This window comes from Scardinius erythrophthalmus, assembly GCF_964197995.2.
Source record: "Scardinius erythrophthalmus genome assembly, chromosome: 1".
In the NCBI taxonomy this organism is placed as follows: Eukaryota; Metazoa; Chordata; class Actinopteri; order Cypriniformes; family Leuciscidae; genus Scardinius; species Scardinius erythrophthalmus.
In genome coordinates, this window is record NC_138221.1 from 40,036,003 (window position 1) to 40,062,427 (window position 26,425).

The 26,425-nt window shown below is 38.8% G+C and overlaps 1 protein-coding gene across 3 annotated transcripts in view; it reads right to left on the minus strand.

Moving 5' to 3' along the window:
• asic2 (acid-sensing (proton-gated) ion channel 2) overlaps positions 1–26,425 on the minus strand; it is a gene marked incomplete at its 5' end in the record, with an annotated part of 500,726 nt that overhangs the window by 43,683 nt on the left and 430,618 nt on the right. For all 3 annotated transcript variants that reach the window (XM_081369199.1, XM_081369200.1, XM_081369198.1), the window contains 2 exons: positions 8,332–8,459; positions 22,901–23,051. In XM_081369199.1, coding sequence (XP_081225325.1) covers positions 8,332–8,459; positions 22,901–23,051 — 279 coding nt within the window. The remainder of the gene's footprint in view (positions 1–8,331; positions 8,460–22,900; positions 23,052–26,425) is intronic.

Sequence of the window (26,425 nt, forward strand, 5' to 3'; positions counted from 1 at the left end):
ATGCATCTACAAGCACCAAATTTGGCACAGATGTAGCTGAGGGGATACTGAAATGATTTAGCCAGGGCGCCCGAGCCAATGGTCCCTGAGACCAAGATGGCGGCCAAATCCAATATGGCCGCCGCCTGAAAGGGTTTTGGCTATAGCTTTTGAGCCAGATGAGATACAAATACAAACTTGATGTCTGTTTTACCTTTTTTGACCATGGGAAACCCATAGGAATACTTACATTTATGATTGGGTATATCAGGACCCCCAAATTCCCTAAATTCAATATGGCCGATGTCCGAAAAATGGTTTTGGCTACAAATTTTGAACCAAATGCGCTACAAATGAGGATGTGGTGTCTATTTTATGTTTATTGACCACAGGAAGTCCATTGGCATATTTATATTTATGCTTGTGTAAGTCTGGAACCTGTATTCTTTTCAAGGCTGTGGTTGAAAATCTTTTTTTTTTTACCACAACTTTGAAGGTTATTCTCAATTTTGATTCATTTCCTTATAAAAGTGAAATGGTTTTCAGTGTACCACAGGTAAATACATTTCAAAGTGTAATCATATAAGAAAGAATAAAACACAATTATTATTGCAAGGCAATATTTCTATTATGTTAAATTATTAAAATAATAATATAGTAAATTTTTCCAAAACTCTTAAAGGTTTGCTAAGCATAACAAAAAAACAGCAATAACATAAACAACAGTGAATTCTCATGGTCTCTCACATGAATTATCATTATCACTCACAATCACTGGATCTCTCATTGTCTTCACCATCATTGTTTGTACAAGAACCCTCACATGCACATATAGAAGTGCAACGAACTCCGGCTTTACAGCACTTACAGTGCCCTCTACATGCTGTCTTGCAGCCACAGTGAAGGAGAATGGTGCAGGCTTTACTGGCGTCTCCGAGATTAGTCCAGTAAGGTTCCCAAGTCTTTCTCGTAGAGTCCCGAAACCATCCCCATGCATTAAACTCTGGGATATCTTGCTGGACAGCGGTTGCCTGATTCCAGTAGAAGCTGGCCTGCAGCAGTGCTCTTTTGATGTGCTGAATCAATGCAGCTTGGGTGGGTGGCAGGTTCTCGAGAGACTGATGTCTAGCTTCATCTACACGGCTTGAAACACAGGTCTTGCTGTACATGATGAGCTCATGTGACAGATTCATAGCTCATGGTCCAAATGGTCCGGCCAACTACTTAAAAAAACATTCCATGACTACGTTAACACCAATATTGCTGGGTTTGTGAGGTCACACATGAGCTATGAATCTGTCACGTGACTGGATATTGTGTTTGACACATATCCAGAGGAGAACCTCAAAACACAAACTCACCAACGCAGAGGAACCGGATCAAGAACTAAAGGAGATAGGAGAACTCCAATTCCAAAATGTAACTGGATATATCTATTATATACAGTATATACTGGATATATTGTTATATATTTAACTATTTGGATATATCAGTGAAGAGATAACCAAGCATGGCATGTCAGGTAAACTCCTCCTTTCCACCAAGAAAGATGCTGTACTCTCCAACAGACCAGGGTATGACATGTCTGCCCTTCAGCCTTGTAATCATCCAGAAGCACTAGAATAATCCTGCATCTTGCACATGCTGGGGCCAATGGCCATAAAAAGGCATTTGTCCAGACTGTCGACAGCGATGTTGTCATCCTTGCCATCCGCTTCTTCAACACACTCGGCCTCACAGAGCTCTGGATCGGCTTTGCAGGTGGAAAAAACTATAGGGACATTCCTGCTCATGAAATCAGCAAGAATAGAATAGAATAGAATGAGGCATTTATATAGCGCTTTCATATGTACTACTGTACACCCAAAGCGCTTTACAATCATATCAGGGGTCTCTCCTCAACCACCACCAGTGTGCAGCATCCACTTGGATGATGCGACGGCAGCCACAGAACAACGGCGCCAGTGCGCTCACCACACACCAGCTATAGGTGGAGAGAGGAGAGAGAGTGATAGAGCCAATTCAATGTAAGGGGATTATTAGGAGGCCATGATTGGTAAGGGCCAATGTGTGGAATGTGGCCAGGACACCAGGGTTACACCCCTACTCTTTATGAGAAATGCCATGGGATTTTTAATGACCACAGAGAGTCAGGACCTCGGTTTTACTTCTCATCCGAAGGACGGCAAGGATCTTGGTCCCCAGAAGTCACTAGCCTTACCACTCTTCCACGCTTTAACAGGCTGTGACACAACCTCACCCTTTCTGTGCCATGGGAAAAAGAGTGCATGGGCAGCTTGGGAGGCAACACCAGATCTCACAGAATCTCTGGTTACCCTCACCTTGGAGCCTGAACAGATCAACAATGACGTCCATGTCCAAAGACTGGAGCGTATGGTCATCATCATGTACAGCAAGAGCTGTGGTTCCAGCCGTGTAGATGAAGCTAGACATCACCTTTTCTCGAATGGTACCAAGTCTTTCGAGAACCTGCCACCCACCCAAGCTGCATTGATTCAGCACATCAAAAGAGCACTGCTGCAGGCCAGCTTCTACTGGAATCAGGCAACCGCTGTCCAGCAAGATATCCCAGAGTTCAATGCATGGGGATGGTTTCGGGACTCTACGAGCAAGACTTGGGAACCTTACTGGACTAATCTCGGAGACGCCAGTAAAGCCTGCACCATTCTCCTCCACTGTGGCTGCAAGACAGCATGTAGAGGGCACTGTAAGTGCTGTAAAGCCGTAGTTCGTTGCACTTCTATATGTGCATGTGAGGGTGCTTGTACAAACAATGATGGTGAAGACAATGAGAGATCCAGTGATTGTGAGTGATAATGATAATTCACTGTTGTTTTTTATTTTATTGCTGTTTTTTTGTTATGCTAAGCAAACCTTTAAGAGTTTTGGAAAAATTGACTATATTATTATTTTAACAATTTGATATAATATAAATATTGCCTTGCAATAATACTTGTGTCTTATTCTTTCTTATATGATTACACTTTGAAATGTATTCACCTGTGGTAAACTGAAAACCATTTCACTTTTATAAGGAAATGAATCAACATTGAGAATAACCTTCAAAGTTGTGGTAAAAAAAAAGGATTTTCAACCACAGTCTTGAAAAGAATACAGGTTCCAGACTTACACAAGCATAAATATAAATATGCCAATGGACTTCCTGTGGTCAATAAACATAAAATAGACACCACATCCTCATTTGTAGCGCATTTGGTTCAAAATTTGTAGCCAAAACCGTTTTTCGGACAGCAGCCATATTGAATTTAGGGTTATTGGGGGGTCCTGATATACCCAATCATAAATGTAAGTATTCCTATGGGTTTCCCATGGTCAAAGAAGGTAAAATAGACATCAAGTTTGTATTTGTATCTCATCTGGCTCAAAAGCTATAGCCGAAACCCTTTTAGGCGGCGGCCATATTGGATTTGGCCGCCATCTTGATCTCAGGGACCATTGGCTCGGGCGCCCTGGCTAAATCATTTCAGTATCCCCTCAGCTACATCTGTGCCAAATTTGGTGCTTGTAGATGCATTTGCGCGAACAATGGTGTGTAAGGCCCCATACTACAGCCCAAACTGCTTTTTTGGACAGCGGCCATATTGGAATTGGAGGATCAAGGGGTCCAGATATACTGGGTCATAAATATAAACATTCCTATGTGTTTCTCATGATCAATTAAGCTGAAAAACATATCAAGTTTGTATTTGTAACTCATGTGGTTCAAAAGTTAAAGCCGGAACCCTTTTCGGGCGGCGGCCATATTGGATTTGGCCGCCATCTTGGCCCCGAGGGTCGCTGGCTCCGGCGCCCTAGCTAAATCATTTCGGTATGACCTGAGCTACATCTGTGCCAAATTTGGCGCTTTTAGATGAATTTGCGCGAAATTACCCATTTATGTGCTTAAGGCCCCCAACTAATGTCACTTTTGCACCCTCGGTTAATGCTGAAGCAATGTTGAGATTTCAACCAAAAATCAACGGTAATATTGATTCAACATTACAAAGTGATTTTTTTATCAACATCATTTTTGCACCCTCAGTTAATGTTGAATCAACATTACACTATGATTGATTCTACATCACCAATGCTGAATCAATACTGAAATTAATACAAATAATCAATGGTAATATTGAATCAACGTTACACTAAGATGTTGAATCTACATCACTGCTATTGAATCAACACTGAAATGAACTAAAATAAATCGATGGTAATATTGTTGAATCAATGTTACACTATGATGTTGAATCTACATCACTGCTGTTGAATCAACACTGAAATTAACTTAAATAATCCTTGGTAATATGGCTTGATCAATGTTACAATGTGATGTTGATTCTAAATACATTTTGTTGAAACACTGAAAATACAACTGAAAAGGAATGTCAGCCAATGTTGCCATCTGATGTAATAAGTTAATGTTGAAACAACATTAATATTTCAACTACACTTCAATGATGCGTCAACAAATTCCTGACCAAAAATTTGGCAAAAACCTTTTAAAATATAAATGACACATTTCCAGCAGTTGAGTTAATTTATTTTATTCAATCAATCAATGACAAAAATATATTAAAAGATCATTCTTTAAAAAAGAAAGGGGGAGAAATAGGACAAAAGCATTTCAACCTTTAAAAATAAAATTGGCTTCAGAAGTCTGATGTCATAACTACAGGTGGTCCAACGGTTCAGGTTTTTAAAAATCTGTCATACATCAGACTACTGCCTCTTTTCCTCTGGGTTCTCTGAAATCTGAAAAAGAAAGCATGATGTTACTCGAGAACAAGTCAATTCAGTTGCCACATTCAATAATGTTAATATACTAACCACAATACGATTCACTTTTTAAAAAAAGTTGCTGAACACGAAATATTCTAACTATGATTAAAGTATCGTTAAATTCTGATTATTTCATTTATTTATTTTAAATCTATTAATGCTTCAATATAAAAAAAAAATCATTACGGCAGGGGTGTCCGATTTTATCTCCAGCCCTAATTAAACACACCTGAAGCTAATCAAGCTAATCAAGGTCATTGGGATCAATGGAAACTTCCATGCAGGTGTTGGAGCTAAACTCATGACTTCATGAAGAGGAACAAACACCTATGGGCAATAGCCATTAACAATATCTCAGTTCAATTTCTGTGAAACTGCATAACATTCAAGTAACACGTTTATCTTGTATAATAAAAGAACTTTGGTTTTTACAATGAAAATTTCTTTAAAGGGATAGTTCCCTAAAATGAAAATTCTGTCATCATTTACTCACCCTCAAGTTGTTCCAAACCTGTATGAGTTTCTTTCTTCTGTTGAACACAAAATATATTTTAAAGAATGTTGGTAACCAGAAAGTTGACGATGGCCATTGATTTCCATAGTAGAAAATAAATACCATGGAAGTCAATGGCTACCCTCAACTGTCTGGTTACCAACATTCTTCACTCTCTTCTTTTGTGTGCAGCAGAAGAAAGAAATTCATAAACGTTTGGAACAACTTGAGGATGAGTAAATAATGACAGAATTTTCATTTCGGGATGAACTATCCCTTTGAAGCTGCAGATTCACCTTATGTAGACCTTAATCTCTTTAAATATCACAAAATAGCCATGTCAGTCACTCTCTTAATAAACACAAGATGTTTTTTTGTTATTGTGTTTCAGTGGAAATTTCTCAAATTTAATACAGATTCAGGAATATGAATGATTACCTGATTAAGCAGTGATAAGGCACAGGATATCATCAAGTCCCAGGTCAGGTGATTATGCTGTCGACAACAACTCGGTGTATAATCAATGTCAGCATTATCAGGAGGGGGGTGCTTTCTATTTATTCATTGTCCATCTTCGTCGGCCTTCATTCCTACTAAAGGAGAAATGTGCTCTGCATGCAAGCACTGATGGATGCAAGACATGGGCTATGTTTGCAGTGTAACTTTCTTGCTCATGTTCATGTCTTCTGCACTTCAAGAAATGTGTTAAATGACGTTAGAACTTTATTCAGGAAATTCGTAATAAACTTTACTAAAGTAATGTGCATTTTTTAAGTATGTAGATGCACCATTGTTTGAAACTGTGCTAGAGAAGTCATGTAAGTATGTCAGGTGCTTCAACAAACCAGACTTCTGTATAGGATGCACCTATGTTTTCTCTCTAATGAGGAAGCATTACACTACTGAGAAGTGCACATGCAAAACCAAAATGGGCGTTTACCAATCAGTGGCCAATTTCAAACTACAATAAATGTTTTTCAACCATTTTTCAACAGACTTGCTAAACCACCCCACCCCTAAACCAAGCCCCCACTGGATTAGAGCAAATCAGGTAAAGCGGTTGAAAATGCCCATTGTGGTTTGAAAATGCCCCACTGATAGAGAAACACCCACTAGTGTTCTGCAGAGATACCTGCCTGTATGATCTTGTGCTCATCAACTACAAATCACTGTTAGTTCAATGTCACTGTCTCCACCCATGTGTGCTGTTGGCTTTCATCAAAATTTCGATGCTGATCCAACACACTTTAAACACTGAAATGTCAATCTCAACCAAAATGATGGTTTGGATCAAAACTCAACATTGTATTAATGTTCCCATGCTATCTGTGCGATTTATTTCAACACTTTACTTACTTGGAAAATTAATGTATGTTAGTAGATTTAGTAACAATAAATAAAATGCAAGTAAAAAGCATGCTAAAAACAGAAATACATTATATGCACCATTGTTTGAAACTCGGAGAGTTCATGCATGTCAAACACATAAGACTTCCGTATAGGATGCACCTTGTGTTTTCTCTCTAATAAGGAAGCATCAATTAACTACTGAGAAGCCCACATTAAAAACCAAAATGGGCGTATACCAATTAGTGCCAATTTTTAGTGCAAACTACAATTGGTTTTTCAAAAGACTTGCTAAAAGGTGTGTTCGACATCGGCTGCGGCTGGATGTAACCGATCGTCGAGAGTAGCCGCGTGCAGGCGGGAGGAGCTGCAAACGGAGACGTGAAGTCGGACACTTTCTGGTTCCCGTGGTGACCGCTCACGTGGTGTTTGCATACTTTACCACAGCTGCAGTGAAATAAATGCAATATTTGCCAAATAATACACAGATGTTTCAGAGACATTTTCATTCAATACTTTATGTAGGCTACTGCTTCATACAGCGTCTGTTTGATCAAGAATAAAGTTCAACATAAGCTACTATCAATGAAGTGGAGTCTACGTTTTTTAAGCAGTTTTAATTTGATAAACATGACACAATATGACAACGACATGGAAAGAGTGTTCACTGTTATAATAAACTGATTTGAGAGCTTTTTAGAGGAACTAAAGGTGTTTGAATAAACACGAAACACACGTGATCGTTGTCATGCGGTGAATCCGGCCAATCGTGGAACAGCTGTGTCGTCATCAGCCCACGTGCAGCCCAGTGCAGCCACTCTTGAGAAGCTGCGCTGGCTGAGTTCTCCGGCAACTCTCGAATTGCTCTCGCGGTACTTGGATGGCATACGTCACAGTCACGTGGCGTCGGCGCTGTATCAAGTCGGACAAAATTTCTAACCGGCATGCACTGCTTTAAGTCAGCCGCCGATCGGTCTGCGCAGAGCTGCGTGAAGTCGAACAAGCCTAAAATCATGAGGGCCCACCCCTAAACCAAACCCCCAGTGTATTAGAACAAATGAGGTAACACCATTGAAAGTGCTCATAATGAACTGAAACGCCCCACTGATTGGGAAACACCCAGTAGTGTTTTGCACAGATACATGCCTGCAAGATCTTGTGCTCATAAACTAAGACTCACTGTTAGTTCAATGTCACTGTCTTCAACCATGTGTGCTGTTCCCTTTCATCAACATTTCAATGCTGATCCAACACACTTTACACATTGAAATTTTGATGTCAACCAAAATGATGGTTTGGATCAAAACTCAATATTGAATCAATGTTACCATGCTGTCTGGGATTGCATGTGAAACAGAATACAAACGTGGAGCAATAAGGAGCCTGAACACATTGATATGGATAAAACGGTCACATTCATTAACCTGGTCGATCTTGTTTTGGTTTGGTGACTCAGTGGTCCTTTGCTGTTGTGTGTGATGCATCAGGATGCATTAGCATTTACACTACCAATAAGATGGGGTGGCATCTGTTTCTGACTACTTTCGAATGTGGTTTGAATACCGCTACTAGCACCGAGCTCTTGTGAAAGTATAACCCTATGGATGTTAATACCAGGTATAAATGAGATAAATATGATGAGGACAAATACATAGTGGTGGCAATGAGAGATGAAGGCGGGTCTGAGGTGAAGGTCAAAGCTCACTTACTCTCTGCTCCTGGGTAGCCACGAAGGTCTGAAAGCCTGGAGCGACTCCAAAGCCCAGCTCATGTACGAAGGGCGGCTCCGCCTGACTGTGGATCTGCACCCTCACTCCTGCCTCAAAGGCTGTCTCTTCTAACATAGAGAAAGATTGAGAAATTAAAAGATTAGTGGTGCTTCAACAGAGTACAATGGAGTTAAGCAAAAGTAGTGCTGAATGAACACATTTGCATCTTTAATGCTTTGAAAAGTTTCCTAGACCACCTAAGCTGATTCAGATGGTGACCAGCTTTATTTCTATTTTTACAAAAAATGTCATATTAACAACAAGTTTGGTGCATACATATTTGTTTTTGTACTCTTGTTGTAATACAGATTATTCTAAAATGAACTATTGCATGCTCACTGTTAGTAATTTGCATAACACACACACACACACACACACACACACACACAAACATCTCCATATCAGGGTTTTACACACAATGTCACTTTTACAGGCATTAATTACTCTAAAGATGGGCCTCATCTGAGAGTACATTCAGTAAGAACTTTGAGTAATAACAAGTGGGTCATTCTCAAAATTATTTGAAGCAAAATATACCATTTATTTAGGCCTAGACTATGCATGATAAGTGTTTTTTTTAATAATTTTTTTTATGCAGAACCTGATGACACAAGCAAGACTTAATGTGGTTTTCTATTTTAATTCATTTTAAAATGTAATTTATTCCTGTGATGGCAAACCTGAATTTTAAGCATCATTATGCCAGTCTTCAGTGTCACATGATCCTTCAGAAATCATAATAATATGCTGATTTGCTGCCCAAGAAACATTTCTTATTATAATCAATGTTGAAAACAGTTGTGCTGCTTAATGTTTTTTTTAGACATCATGATACATTGTTTTCATTATTGTTTGATTAATAGAAAGTTCAAAAGAACAGCATTTATTTGAAATGGAAATCTTTTGTAACATTGTTACAGGTTGTATCAGCGATTTCAGGCCCAAACATAAATGATCACATTCATCTAATCTTTCCTAACGATCCACTAGCTGCCCGTCCCATAAGCATGCCGTCAAAAAAATGCGTCTCTGTAAGCAGCCTAGGCTCTGAGATCTGCACACAAAAACAGTTGGTATCACCAACACTCAAAACCAAAATAAATAGTGTTCCAACCACTGATCTATATAATGACTGGATAGCTCATGACCATAGGCTCATGACGTTCTAAACTGCCACTAGGCAGTGAAGCCACCGCAAGTGTTCGAGCGGCCATCTTACAATTCCCTACCAGCAGAGGGCTCCAACGCCCGTTATACAGAGATTGGTAGCTCCGACGGCACTTTTAAGATGACCCGCTGTGCAGCATACAAGTGTTAAACGCATAGACAGTATAAGAAGTGGACAGAGCCATCTCATTGGAACTCAATTGAGACAAGAGAAGCCCATTTTTAGCGATTTTTTAGCACTTCCGTTCCTGACGCGCAGACTCTAAAACCGACTCAAACTAAGCTTGATGACGTGAGCAACCTGTCTGACAGATGTAAATCTTCTAGTAGCTGTGCGTGCAAACTGCCAACGTTAAACTTGCAGAGACGGCAAGCTTGAGCAAAGAGTTCTTTGGCGTGAGTGAGCAGGAGTAAGTATTCTGATTAATTATTTTGTATAGTATTTATTTTAAAATGTTATTCCCTTGACGTCCCCCCGATTGCCTGCGAGCTTCTCCTCCTGTCTGTACGGTAATCTCTCTACTGTGCGACAGAGAGTCGAGTGGTTATGACGCAATCGTTAGCCTGTTTTTACAAAAACTGTTTCTACGGGGCCATAATGTAACATAGACGGTAATGGAGCCCTTTATACATTGTCGTGTTTCTTTAGAAATAAATAATGGACAAATTGAGTCTTTAAACGCCTCAGATGTAAAGTTATTCGCTGTCTAAGTGACGCCAAAATGAATGGGAGTCAATGGAAATGCTAACGCAAGTGAAGTTCTGCTACAAGATGGCGGCACGCGGCCGGCTTCAACTTCCGGTCGATGTATTTCCCGCCTGGTTAAACGACGTTCACAAAAGGATGTAGAAAAACTGCCCACAGGTTGTAATTCAAGCCCTGTAAGTAGTAATTTATATGCAAAATTGTCGCTATGCCCGTGTTGTTTTCTCCGAGGCAAGAGTAATAATGCTGCTGCTTCTTCAAAAAACAACGATAAAACAGTCAACAGTAGCCTCAGAGCAGCAATAATCCAATAGCGACACCATTTGACAGCTTCAAAAGAGCTTCGTGCAGAGTCCGTTTACCGTTACAGATACATTTTGTACTATGCATTTCCTGAACATTTACTTGCTAATCAAAAACTTTATATGAACAAACTACTAATCTATAAAGGTCTTCCGACCTTTTACTATTGTGTCAATTGATGTTGATATGCGTGAAGGCGGTGAGAGTTTAATATTTACGATCAGAAATCCTGATGTGTGGGGGGAACTCCGAGAACAAACGCGCGTACGTTCTGGAGATTATCACGTGAAACAAAACAATATCCAATCAGAAAGCGAGATGATGGAAGACACGGTTATTCTTACACACACACACACACACACACACACACACACACACACTTGCAGGAAGCTGAGTGTTAAGGGTTCAGTGAGGTTCTATAGAGGGATTAAATAACTTTTTCTAAAGAGACAATAAATCCAATAAAGAATGAATATCTTTCTGTATAAACGGTTATATATAATGGTGGATACAATCTACAATGGTTTTTTTCACATGAATTTTCTGTGAAAATCATTCCAAAAACAATAGCAATTTCTTCCTGCATATCACCCGCCATGCTTATTCTGAAGTCTCGCGAGATTTCCTGTGTTAACAGTCGAGACTCTGGTTGAAAATCTGTTTGTGTGTGGTGTGCTGTCTTTGTCACATCATGGCACACCACACACTATAGGAGCAAAACGCTTAAATCTAGGATTTTTTTGTCCTAATGTTTGTGGTCTATCACATTTCGAAAATCTTATAAGATGTAAAAAATCTTTTGGTGTGTACCCAGCATTAGGGGGAAAATCAGTACAAACTTATTGATGAATCATAGTAATAGCCTTGTGGGCAGGGCTTCAACATTAACTGCAGTAGTACTCTGGGTGACCTGGCTTGAGGTCCTTCCTGGATCCCATTTACCTCTCTCCTCCCATTGCATCCTCTCACACTATTTTATCAAAATAAAACCAAAAATATTACCTAATGTGGTAATTACCTTTTTTTATTGATCCTGATTTTATGAAAATACGCTTACACAGACATGAATGCATGAGCAGTTAGTGAATGAGACCCGCTGTGAGACATGATCTACTTCTGCCATATTTCAGATATTCTCTCTTCTAAAATAAATGTTCTTTATTGGCATCTGTGGCTCCATAAATAACCATTAACATTCATGGAACCTTTCCATTCCAAAAAAGGTTCTTAATAATTGAAAAAAAAAGAAGTTCTTCAGATTATTAAAATGTTCTTCACACTGAGAAAAAAAAAATGGTTATAATATAACTAAAATGGTAAAACTAATTGTTTTAAAATAATTTAAAATAATTTTTCACTGAAAGCTTCTTTATATCGCTGCAAACCCCCCCCCCCCTTTGTAACCTTTATTTTTCAGAGTGTAAATGTGAAGAAGGATCAGCTTTAGAACCATTAACCTCAATTCAACACTACAACACCATCTCATATAAAAAAGGAAAAAGTGTCAGGAAATCAGGCCTATTCCATAGCTTCTTCTGTTTTTCTTTCTTTCAAATGCATTGCCACGACTCACAGGACACTCACACATTTAATATCTGTCATTTTGTTTGATTAGCCGTGCCCCGCTAGCCTGTAATATTTGTTGCGAGAGATGTGTTCATTTCCCCCCCGCCTGCCTCATCCGTTCTCAAAGGCCTGGTGAGGAGAGAGGCCTCATTCAGTCATCAGGACCCCCACAGGCTTGCAGGCATCTTAACAGCCATCTATAACAGGAGAGCACAGCCACAAATACCCCCCCACTCAAAATCCAGAGGCCAAAGCACTGATGGAAACACACCATGACAGCAGCTGCAAACAGCCTCACACACACTGGGACCAGTCAATACTTTCAGCAGTGTGTGTGTGTGTGTGTGTGCACGTGTTTATGTGTTCCATATCAAACATACCAAAGTGTAGCTTGTCATATATGATGGGTATTAGTTTCCAGAAGACAGTTAAAAGCTCAAAACATTTCAGGGAGACAAGTGGACAAAAGTTCACAGACCAGATTGTGAATTGATTATTGTAAAGTTTTCTGCAAAGAAAGAAAGAAAGAAAGAAAGAAAGAAAGAAAGAAAGAAAGAAAGAAAGAAAGAAAGAAAGAAAGAAAGAAAGAAAGAAAGAAAGAAAGAAAGAAAGAAAGAAAGAAAGAAAGAAAGAAAGAAAGAAAGAAAGAAAGAAAGAAAGAAAGAAAGAAAGAAAGAAAGAAAAGAAAGAAAGAAAAAAAGAAAGAAAGAAAGAACCGTGACTTAGATGCTCACACATTGAGCTGTAGTGCTTATGCAGGTGAATTGTTTGAATCCAGCTTGCAGCATTTCCTGATTTTCTTCCCGCCTGTCTTTTAATCATTTTCTGTCCTCTACCAACAACTGTATTTATTAAAATGGCAAAAACAACAAATAGAAAAAAATTGCAAAATAAAACTACAAGTCAAGAATCAATAGCATTGGGAATCAAGAACAGGTTCATTTTAAATAATAATAATAAAAATAATTTCATGATGTTCCATTTGCAGAAGGACAGCTTGGTTATATGCTAAAATACTCAGACAGTGTTTGCACTGCTTCAGTGGCGGTGCTGCTACTGCATCTACTGTGCCATGACATTATTATTGTTTAGCTCAGTTGTGTTCTTGTGTCCTTAATGCAATGAAAGAACGACCCTTCCAGCACATTAAGAAGAGTGCTATGAAATACTACAAAACCAATAAACTGACAACACTATTGTGTTGTCCTCACTGGTTGAATGGCACTGCACTGCAAGACAAATACAGTGTTAATCTAGACAGCTTGTAAGTAATTTATTCAGCATTTATGGCTTTGGAATACTTAGAAAAAAAAAATATATATATATACAGTGAGGAAAATAAGTATTTGAACACCCTGCTATTTTGCAAGTTCTCCCACTTGGAAATCAAGGAGGGGTCTGAAATTGTCATCGTAGGAGCATGTCCACTGTGAGAGACATAATCTAAAAAAAGAAAATCCAGAAATCACAATATATGATTTTTTAACTATTTATTTGTATGATACAGCTGCAAATAAGTATTTGAACACCTGTCTATCAGCTAGAATTCTGACCCTCAAAGACCTGTTAGTCTGCCTTTAAAATGTCCACCTCCACTCCATTTATTATCCTAAATTAGATGCACCTGTTTGAGGTCGTTAGCTGCATAAAGACACCTGTCCACCCCATACAATCAGTAAGAATCCAACTACTAACATGTCCAAGACCAAAGAGCTGTCCAAATACACTAGAGACAAAATTGTACACCTCCACAAGGCTGGAAAGGGCTATGGGGAAATTGCCAAGCAGCGTGGTGAAAAAAGGTCCACTGTTGGAGCAATCATTAGAAAATGGAAGAAGCTAAACATGACTGTCAATCTCCCTCGGACTGGGGCTCCATGCAAGATCTCACCTCGTGGGGTCTCAATGATCCTAAGAAAGGTGAGAAATCAGCCCAGAACTACACGGGAGGAGCTGGTCAATGACCTGAAAAGAGCTGGGACCACCGTTTCCAAGGTTACTGTTGGTAATACATTAAGACGTCATGGTTTGAAGTCATGCATGGCACGGAAGGTTCCCCTGCTTATACCAGCACATGTCAAGGCCCGTCTTAAGTTTGCCAATGACCATTTGGATGATCCAGAGGAATCATGGGAGAAAGTCATGTGGTCAGATGAGACCAAAATAGAACTTTTTGGTCATAATTCCACTAAACGTGTTTGGAGGAAGAAGAATGATGAGTACCATCCCAAGAACACCATCCCTACTGTGAAGCATGGGGGTGGTAGCATCATGCTTTGGGGGTGTTTTTCTGCACATGGGACAGGGCGACTGCACTGTATTAAGGAGAGGATGACCGGGGCCATGTATTGCGAGATTTTGGGGAACAACCTCCTTCCCTCAGTTAGAGCATTGAAGATGGGTCGAGGCTGGGTCTTCCAACATGACAATGACCCGAAGCACACAGCCAGGATAACCAAGGAGTGGCTCTGTAAGAAGCATATCAAGGTTCTGGCGTGGCCTAGCCAGTCTCCAGACCTAAACCCAATAGAGAATCTTTGGAGGGAGCTCAAACTCCGTGTTTCTCAGCGACAGCCCAGAAACCTGACTGATCTAGAGAAGATCTGTGTGGAGGAGTGGGCCAAAATCCCTCCTGCAGTGAGTGCAAACCTGGTGAAAAACTACAGGAAACGTTTGACCTCTGTAATTGCAAACAAAGGCTACTGTACCAAATATTAACATTGATTTTCTCAGGTGTTCAAATACTTATTTGCAGCGGTATCATACAAATAAATAGTTAAAAAATCACACATTGTGATTTCTGGACTTTTTTTTTTTTGATTATGTCTCTCACAGTGGACATGCACCTACGATGACAATTTCAGACCCCTCCATGATTTCTAAGTGGGAGAAATGGCAAAATAGCAGGGTGTTCAAATACTTATTTTCCTCACTGTATATTATTTAAATATATTATTTATTTATTTATTTAATTTTTTGGTAGCCGTGATTTATCATATAATGAATTGTCATTGTAATGAAAAGAGCTGAATTAATTCTTCAAAATGCCTCCTTTTTTGTGGCAAAAAAGAAAGAAAGAAAGGTTTGGCCATGTTAGTGAAATTTCACAGACAAAAAAAGATCCACAGTCTATTGTGTAGCGATGCATGAGGCACAGCTCAAAAAGAAGTCACTTACAAATCATGCAGCTTTCTGTTGGTCAGCATGGCGAATACAAGTGACTAACTTGCATCCATTGGGAAATCAGCATGGGGAAATCTTTTGCCCTCACACAGAATTCCTGTTTGTGTGGATTTCTTTTGAATTGACTGGATTTCGCTTGCTAAACAAGTTCAAGAGTGAATGATCACACCTTAAGGGTCTGGATCAACATGTATAATAATGAACACTGAAATCCTTTGATTTTGTTTAAAAGGGTGGTATAATGCCATTTTCAAAAGATGTAAAATAAGTTTCTGATGTCCCCAGAGTGTGTATGTGAAGTTTGAGCTCAAAATACCCCACAGATATTTTTATATAGCATGTTAAAGTTGTCACTTTTTGAGGGTGAGCAAAAACGCACCGTTTTGTGTCTGTTCCTTTAAATGCAAATGAGCTGCTGCTCCCGGCACAGAGAGCGGAGCTTCAACAGCTCCTGTCCTTTTACCTCACACGGACATGTACTGAAAATTTCAAAAACTTTTAGCCTTTTATGTTCAAACCGGATTCAGACAATGATGGAGAGACTCAGAAGAAGTGACAACATGTAGAGTGCAACAGGCCATTTCTGAATGGTTAGTTGATGAATTTATGTAGCTTATGTGTAGTTATCTTCTAGTCCTTGATTAGCATATTCTGTCTTGATAATCTATAAATCACATTCTCGGGGTTTATGTACATTTTAGGGTTTGTGGTGTCACTAACCTGGAGGAATGATGTGTAGTCCCTTCCAGCCGTTTGTTGTAGTCCTTAAAAAGCAATTTCTTTAAAAGAAAATATCTCCCTTTGCTTTGAACTTTGAGCGTAGTAACTTTGCAGATGTTGTTTATGCTCAAACAGCAACATTACACACTAGCTAAAGTTAGAAAATAGAAATCATAATCAAACACCCCTTTAACTTGTTTCGAAAAAAAAAAAGCACATTGTGTTTGTGATGAGAATTTGTGTTTCATCCCAAATTACAAAAACAATCATTAAGGGTGGGATCAGTAGTTTTTGAAAAACACCTTTGAAAGGACCAACTACCAAAACACACTTGTAACCAATCAGCAGTAAGGGGCGGTTCTACTAATGATGGGGAGGAGAGAGCGCTCAGTGCACACAGCACAGACATTAACCAAACGGCTACAGAAAGAGAGATGGCAGATAAAAAACAAAAGAGGAAAATGTCTGCGGGACTTAAAATTAAAAAGAAGGCTTACGATCAGGCAAGAGGTAACTTGTGTTAATATCGGAGAAGCTTAACAGCGCAAGACCACCAGACTGACGGCAGAAGGTCTGGACTCTATCGCAGCTTTTCTTGGCCAAGGACCGCCCAAGAGGACGTTTGACTGACATGTAACGCAACCAATCACAGTTTTGGCATCACAGCATTTGTTTCTAGGCGGACCGATAAAGAACGCGACACACACGTCCTGTAGAATTCAACCAATCATTTCGTGACTTCGGAACCCCTGAAGTGTTTCCAGAAAAGTGTGCCATATGCATCAGACATTCAGCCAACGGTCTGTGTGACGTCTGAGGCTGAGACTAGACTCCACATGCACAAACAACAGATCCTTCTTTACTGCTTTTTAAGCTAGGTTGAACTGCATTAGACTGCCCCCTACAAGTCATAAATATTCATTTTCAGCAGTTCACTTTTAAATCCCACATAGCTATTTTTTCTGGTCCACATAACACCCCATTTCCCTCGGCCCACATACCACAAAGAATGACGGCCCTGTAGTGGCCCAGATCTGGATTAAAGACTAGGACCACAAATGGGCTATAACTGGCCTGAATCCCAGCCAATTAATCACCCGTAAATGGCCCTGCACTGAGCCTGAAAAGGTTTTAGTATTGGTACATATAATAAAATTATGTTCCTCATGGTGAACAAAATAAATAAAAAACTACAGGGCAGTCATTCTTTATGGTATGTGGGCCGAGGGAAAAGGGGTTTTGAGGAACAGAGCTGGGTCAAATAAAATGTGGGAAAGTGCATTTATATGGCCTGGCCACAAGGTTGATTTGGGCCAGATAATCAATGGACTGATCTGGGCCACACTCCTTCCACCATTCGGTCCTCACGTGTTTTGCCCTGCACAATACTGTGCCATCATTGCCACACATGGCCCAGCTCTGGCTGACAGGATACATGCTATTGCCGACAGGAGGCCAGCAGTGCCAGACTGAGGCCACATTCGGGCCAAGACTGCTTGCTATGGGGCTGCTGCTATTGCAGTAATCAATATATTTGCACATGACCAAACAATTGTTGGTAAATGACTATTGACTCCCGTTTGGGCTTCTCAGCTCAATTATTAAGCAAGCTGGTTTAATTAAAGTTTAGAAACGGAAAGAAATCAATCAAATATTTGCCATGTGAAATGTAATATCTTTACAGATTGAGGCTGTTGATTCCAGACTTAGTGATCACCCGCCAAAACCTGCGGGCGTTTCCATAGCTACAAAGTGGAAAAACAACACATGCTGAGCAGAATGCATAAATATCCGGCTTTGATCAGGAACTGAGAGTGCAGGCATGAAGGACAGAAAGAGAGTATAAAGAGAGATTTAAGGTTTCTCCCTAAACTCTGTTCTAAGACTAACTATATATTACATACTGTAGAACAAAGACATTTGCCTTTAAACACACACACAAAAACACACACATGCACACACACAGGGTTGAGCAAAGTTCAGAATTTTGAATGGGTTCCTTTTCAGTTCACGAGTTTGAATTGATTTGAGTCACACAGGATGTTAAATTTGGAATTTGAAGAGGAATGTACATGTACTGAATTTAAATTCAAAGAAATTCAGTAGTTATAAAGACAGGTAACACTTTACTTAAAGGGATAGTTCATTAAAAATCAAACCAAACAGTGGACGAACCCCACTGACTTTCATAGTATAAAAAAACTGTTTGCTTACTGACTTTCTTCAAAATATCTTATTTTGTCTTCAGCAGAAGAAAGAAACTCATACAGGTTTGGAACAACTTGGGTGAGTAGATGATGACAGAATTTTCATTTTTGAACGAACATTAATTACTAATTACCCAGCTGAAAAATCCAGCATTAACCAGCATGGATTTTATGCTGGTCCAGGCTTGTTTATGCCAGTAAGTGCTGAACTGGTATAGTGCTGGTCCAGGCTGGTTTATCCTGGAATAGTTCTGGTTTTATGCTGTGCTTGTCTAGCTGGTGGTCCAGCATATATATGCTGTTCTCAAGCAAAACTGAGCTGGCGAAGCTGGTCTTGCAGGGTTGAGTGTGAGCAGGCCAGCTGTCTATATACAAGCAGTGTTTTGGGAACAGGCATGGTTTTTGCTTGCATACTTCTCTATTTAACATGTTAATGATGTAAAGGAAAAACAATATAAGGTTAAAACATATGATTTATTGAATTATATGATTATAACTTTGTATTTTCTTTTGGTCCCTCTGCTGAAAGTAAAACTAAAAATTGTAATTGTTTTCAGGATTACGTTTTTTAATCAATGTCACCCGTAAAACGATTCAAAGCATCAACAGAATTGTCTTCTGTTTCAAAAGTTCTGTACACAAATCCGTTAAAATCAAGTTAAAAGAGCTTGTGCACAAAACATTTAGATATATAGGAAAACCAAGAAAAATGCCTCATATAAAAGCATAATCATAAGCATAAGCAGTTCAATGGCTTCAGTGTATATGTATATGTACCATATTAAATAAATAAAGGCAAACTGGTTTGTAATAAGTGAATGGTGATACTGTTTTTGGAGTTATATAATCATCCTCTGGTGAGATATTTACTGTAGTTTTTTATATTTATATGCAATATATAAATGTCATACCACATTTCTAGGTGACATTTTAAGCATTGACTATTATTATTATGATTATTATTATATTAAAACCTACAATTACAGCAGATATGAATTTCTTCGAATTTCATTTTAACTTCATTAATTAAACTCACACTGAATTATAATGACACATCCTGTGCACTACAGATTGAATTTGCATTTACAAATCACTTAACGGTGCACAAACCTGACACACACACACACAAACAAAGCAAAACCCTGGCTAAAAAAGAAAAAGAAAAGAGAAGGCATTCACATAAAAGAAAGAAACTGCATGAAGACAAACATAAAAGGTCTTTTGATAAAGCTGGAACATGTCAAGGCACAGTGCTTTCCGAATCAAAAGCATCATCTCAGAAAACCAGAGCATCCAAAGATGTGCAGTAATTAAACCATTTTATACCATGGTCTGTCTGAAAACCATATACGGTAATTTACACATGCAAGGTCTCTCTCTTTCTCCCAATTCACTGAAAATGTAATCTTACAGCGTTTCTTTTTTACTTCAGAATTCTAGATCTAACAACCAATAGATACAATAACTAACACAAGTTCAGTCATAACAATGTGATACGCTGCTGCTGGTGCTGAACAAATGCAATCATTTGTTCAGCTTAGCCAAAAATAACAAACAAGGGAAAGGCTGCTGCAAGAAATAACCCCTGTTGCAGATCTCTACATGTGGTGCTGGGGAGGAGGAGGGATGACAGAAGCTTTCACATCACGCAGCGTGCCGATCGCAGGCAAGTGTATGATATATGGTTACGTGGATTTGGAAGTACTTGGAACTGTACCAAATTACAGTTACTGTAATTTTTATCCATTCAGTCAAAGTTAATGCTGGAAACATCAATGACAGATTTAACTTGTCCAAGTTGGCACCATGCTCTATTAGTGAGATAATCTACGGCTATGCATTAAATGCTTTACGTCAGGTAGTTCTTTGCCTCCACATCGTGCATTAAAATCTTTTAATTAAAACCTAGTCGTGGACTATCCTTTACATAAAGGTGATGTCAACATGTTCATCTTCCAGGATTTCCTTATAGGAAATGTTATTCAATATGAAGGCACTGAAAAAAGACACAAACATGAGGAGGGAGGAGAAGTGAAATGAGTGAAGGGAATGCAAAATGTACTGAAACAAAAAAGCAAAGTAGCAATCTTTTGACTGGATTTATGGTACTGCTGAGCTTCACCACTGCATCCAGAAAACAATAAACACATAAATATTCCAGTTCAAGCACACCGAATCTTGCTCTACATAATATACTGTTTATCTCCCCATTTCTTCTTTCAAAGTGAATAAGTTCTTCATCACTCTGCATTCATCAGAGTTCTCAAACCAGCAGACAGAATGACGGATTGGCTGCACATTTATTCAGTGAGGTTCAGGGATCTCTCTCCATGTCTTAAATTTGAAAAAGATGATAGCAAGTTTATCACTGGCTCTTTCTCTGCTCCAGACGTCTCATCTTTCTTGTGCATCATGCCAACATTTTTCAGTGCAACGTAGCACATTTATAATATTACATATGCAAGCGCACACTTCCTCTTCACCATTTCCAATTTCTCCATCTCTTTCCCCATGGCCCTCCAAAATCTTTGGAGTGTTAGAGCTGGAATGGATGGAGACAGACAGATGACTTTCTGATCATGAAAATGCAGAAAGTAAACAATACAGCAGGTGATCTTCTGCCTTTCCTTCCATCCCTCCCTTCCAACGGGAACAGGTACAGAATTCCTCAAATATCCTCTTATGCAGTGGCTCTCCTTTGAAACTAGATTTTTTTTTTCTTTTTTTACTTTTCATTAAATAAATAACTTTTTTTGTCAGTAAGCCTACTGTTGTTATTTTCTGTACAAAGAACATTTTGATGATAGACAATGACTTTTATTCAAATGTCCTAAAGTACATAAATAAATAACAAATGAAAACTGCTTTGCCGGAACAATATCAAATGATAAGTTAATCCAAAAATTAAAATGCATTTACTCAATATGGAACACAACAGGAGATGGATGTGGGATGAGAGGATAGTAGCTCTCAAGCTCAAAAAGCACATAAAAGAATTATAAAAGTGGTCCAAATGAGTCTTCTGAAACCATATGATAGCTTTGTGCGAGGAACTGACTAAATCATTATTCGGTGAACATCTTCATACAATTCAAATTCGGCGCTTTACCTATGTTTCCATCCACCTATTTTTATGCGCTTTTTGAGATTTCGCAAAATAATATTACGATAAACGCTGGATGGAAATGCCAAGATAAGCATTCATTCTAAAAATGCGCATAAAAAACCTCATGTGCAATTATTTTATCCAATAAGAAACATACGCATAAACTACGATGGAAACACATTTACCGAATAAAGTCCTCTATGTGCACCAAAAAAAGTCATGTGACTTTGCGCACTGGGATGGCGCTTAGCCAATCTTGTTGCAAAGCATCTGAAATGCTGTTTTGGTCTGTCGTCAAAGTGGTTCGATATAATTACCTGCCAGAACTGTCTTACACGACTGCGTTCCCAAACAGCAGGCATCCGAAAGCAAGATAACATGATCACGTTTATTGCGTTTTGTCTGCGTGCTCTGAGGTGCAAGTGTTTGATTATATACGAAAATTATTATAAGTGGCTTCTCCTACTGCAGCAACTTCCATTTTTCTTATTGATATTTAGCGGCAGTTTATCAGGAAGTGACGATTTTGTTCTCTTCGGCTCTCTAGAATGAAACAGTGCTTTATTCGCAAATGTTTTATGACATTAAGTTAAATTCGCAACTTTGGAGGGAAACATAGCTAATGACACATGAGAATAAGAGCAGTGCAGTGAGCACAATGGAAACCATATAAGGAGAAAAGAGGAGGAGAAAAAAAAACTGCACAAACTTCATTGGTTCCCGCATACATCATCAACGTGGCAAATTGAAGGAAGAGAACAAGATTTCAATATTGACTCATACAAAATCTCCCCAAGGGACTCTGCCCTAATAGCTAATACAGGTTAACTTGGGGCCATAAAATAAGCCATAGATCAGATCTACAGAATAAAGGAATTTCAGAAGATATATCTGGTTATTGTCCATATCCTTCACAGGATAAAGCTGTGGAACAATTCGTGCAATTACTTTAAAGGGCACTCTTCCAAAACAGCTGATGAAATGTATATTATTCCTTTTGTTCATTGTTGGAAAAAGTATGTTGATATTTCTCGGAATAAATTTGAATTCAGCCTCAGCAAAACTTGTAACCTTTCAAATGCTAATTAATCTTTTGCTGGGAATTCTCAATGCTGCTCTCTAAATCCTGAATGCTTTCATCTTCTTTGAAATATTGTACACACTACAATTCTGTGCTTTCCTTGGGTGTCACAATGCTAATCAAAAAAGTTTTTGTGTACTACTGTTCAGAGAAGTGTAGCAGCATCAGATCAGTTCAACAGGTTGCAAGAACATCTATTTGATAATGAATCCCACTGGATTTGTCTGCACCATTACAGCATCACAGCTGTTCTTCAAGGTGTGTGTCTCTTGCAAATATTCACCGTATCCCTGGGGATGGAATCACACTGAAAGCGCTGACAAAACCTTGCCCTAATCAGACACCTGTAAGATAATCAGAGTTTCTCCTGGAAATGAGGAGAGATGTTTAACAAGGGAGAGCTCTGGGAAAGCTCAAGTGTACATGGTGTGATCAGGGCTGACTGTGTTTGTGTGTGTATGTGTGTGTACCTGTTTCTCCCCACACAGGCAGGTATTCATCTTGCTGGATGTCCAACATGATTTCCAGGCCGTTGCCTGTGCCACCTTTCATTGTAGTCCTTAAAGTCTTCCCCTCTTCGGCAGCGTTAAACATGTAACATTTCCCATAACGTGTAAACACCTGGAAAGAGGGAGAGTGAGAAAGAAAGTTGACTTCATTGATGTATTTTTCATCTTTTTTTTTCATTCATGTTGATTGTCATAGACGATAACTGATATAGACAATAATAAGTCATTTTGCATTTGTATAAATACTATGAAATGCATATAACGAAAGTTTGGCAGGCAAATTGGCTAGAGAGTTTAAGCATTAATGTGAAGCTTGTATATTTTTTAAACCTAAATGAATAATTTAGTATCAAAAATATGCATTTATTGAGCTGTAAAGTTGTCTGAATCATCCTCCTGAGATGGGAATACTTGTTAGGTGGATGGTAATTCGATATTGGTGTTATTCCTGTGGGTGGAGTTTGCAGAAAGCATGCAGCTCCATATAAACAGTGGTTTACATTTCACATACAATATTTACATCGTGTCCCTCATGTGCCCTCCTGGTATTCCTCATGCAGATACCAAACAAAACTAAGTGGATATACTTTTTTAACTGGTCGTGACAAGAGTTGTCAAGCCCAGTTAAAAATATATAACCTGTAACTATAATTATTATATTAGGCTAGTTGTCACAAGGGTCAGTAATTATCTGTTCAATTGCTATTTTTTTAAGCGCTTTGTTTACTTTTGAATAGGTTTGACGTTTGCATTTTGAAACATGTATTTTCAGTGCTGCAAATTATAGGCTTCAATATTCATAGGCCGTATAGGCTGCCATTAGTATTGTATGTAGCATAATATGTTTCCCTGTGGTAATTGGCAGTCAGTATCCCACAGATGCAGTACAAAGAAATTAGTTTGATATAACCCCAAATATTCCTTTAGAATTTTACCAAAATTTTTAATTATGTCATACTGTATGTCATGCACTCACCCTTATGTTTTTTCCAAACATGTATGGCTTGCTTTCGTCTGTGAAATGCAAAAGAAGATATTTTGAAGATTGCGCTGGCTACTTTTTTTTTTCATGTAGTAAAAATGAATGGGGAGCTGTCATGCTTTCAAAATGCAAAAGCACCATAAAAGTATTATAAAAGCGGTCCAGGCAATTATATTCTTCTGAGGTCATGTGATGCTTTGTAGGAGGAATAGGCTGACATTTAGGTAATTATTGATTAATAATCTTCCCCTCCAGTCAATAACTGAGACCGACTAATAACAAATAATGCATCATTTATACTGACTTTGATTTACTGGAAATTTCAGGTTCAAAAGAAAAAATAAATCACAAACTTGACATACGTCTCTCCATGGCCTTGCATGAATGTGTAAAAGGAGAGATAGGGTGGATATAGATGTGAAGAAAATCAGGGAGGAAAATATGCCATTGAAAGTATTTTACTCGCACAAAGCTGTCATATGGCTTCAGAAGACTTGGAATATTGTGCAAAAGTCATGTGGACTACTTTTATACTGCTTTAATGCTGCCTTTTAGTCCTCTTCGAAGCTTGAAAGCTTTAGTCCCCATGCATTATAACAGCACAGAGTACATTATCCTTTTGTGTTCCACAGAAGAAAAAAACTCTACAGGTTTGGAAGGACATTGTGAATTGTTGGTACAGTAGATGAACCACCCCTTTTACATCATTCAGCCATACGCTATTTGTGAAATGGGGTTTCAGACTTGCATTTCTTGCCTTGCTTGTTTGAGGAACAGGATTAGAACTGTGCAGCATCTTTATCTTAAGATATGCCTTTTGGCTCACACTTAGATTATTAGAGAACATACTACGAGTCTGCGAGAACAAGATAACATCTGATTCATTATCCAGGATGCAAAGTGAATCTCTCCGTTACCCTTCAGAGCCCTTCCACATTATAGCCCTCGAGGAAAGAGCGATAGAACAACCTCAATGTTCCCCATTCAGCTGACATGGAAGAGAAAGGACGGACGGTTGGGTGCATTTATATTCATTTGCCAATGAAGGTTTTTTACACAGCGGACTGAGCAGAGACAAATATAGCCATTTCAGAGTAATGAGGTGAAAAGAGACCATGCACCACCTTTACAAAACCCAACACCTATATCCCTTTCTTTCTGCTTTTAGCTACAATTTTAAACAAAGACTTGTGTGGAGAACGCTGCCCACCTGATCTAAGATCTGCAAAAGAGCTGCTTCTGTCTAGTGTAGGAGCTTGATGGATGAATGAATGATTGAGAAGGTTTCTTCTTACAGCATGTCTGTACACACACAGACCACCATAGCCTGCAGCTGCCAGACCACAGCCCACAAAATCGACAGGAATATTCAGTCTCATCCTTAATGCCTGAGCTAGCGCTAGCTGAGATCACCCTTCTAAGATAAAGAGAGAGGATGCTGTAGGCCACATAGTCCTCATTTGCTGCAATGACTGACAGCTTCAGTTCTTTTGCTTGCTCTCTATTTGAAATTCAATTTAATTTTAACTGACAAGACAAACAGTAGCAAGGATTTCCGCTTAAGATGGCTTGCGGCTTATTAAATAGGGATATAGCACCAGCAACTTAAAAGCTGTCTTTCCTCATAAAAACCAAAGACGTGTCGTTGGAACCAGACCATCCCTTTAGGATTTAAACCAAACAGCTTTGACAATGAGCTAATAATGAAACAATTTAATCCAAATAACTAAAACCACCTTAACACAAGACGCAATTTGAAGGTGTCTAGTAATCGCAGTCTTACAAAATTAGGTTTTAGCAGGAGTTAGTAGAAGAACTTAGCATCATAAAATGACATCTACTAAAAATTCTCACAGAATACTCAGATATACAAAGCACAAATAAACATCACCCTTTAAAAAAGTCAATAAGCCAGCTGTTGTTTGGAATAAAGGCATACTGTCATTACCACTTGTTGTTAACATTCAGAATCATTGTAAACATGCCAATAGTCATTTGCTATTACTGACCAAGAATGCTTCAACGAACTAACAGCAAAACATTTGTGAAGGCTTAAGAGATAAGCACACAAATTAAATACTTTCTTAATAGCATTTAAAACTCGTCATTAAACTAATTTAGACGAATAATGAAACTCAAAAAGTCTCCATTTTCACTTTCCAAAGAAAATAAATCTTCCATTAGTCCTGCCGTTTGGTGCTTTCATGTCAAGATTAGACAACCTCTGTTACCTCGAGGTCAGCAGGTTACTGTTAAAGGTGGTATCAGGGATTTCAGGCCCAAAAATATTTTTATCACATTCATCTATCTTCTAATCTTTCCTAACGATCCGCTAGCTGCCCACCCCATAAGCATGCCGTCAAAAAAACGCATCTCTGTAGGCAGCCTAGGCTCTGAGATCTGCACACAAAAACAAATGGTTTAGCCAAACACTCAAAACCAAAACAAATAGTGTTCCAACCAATCACCGACAGGGGGAGGGTGTTGTGAGGTTTTGAGCCAGC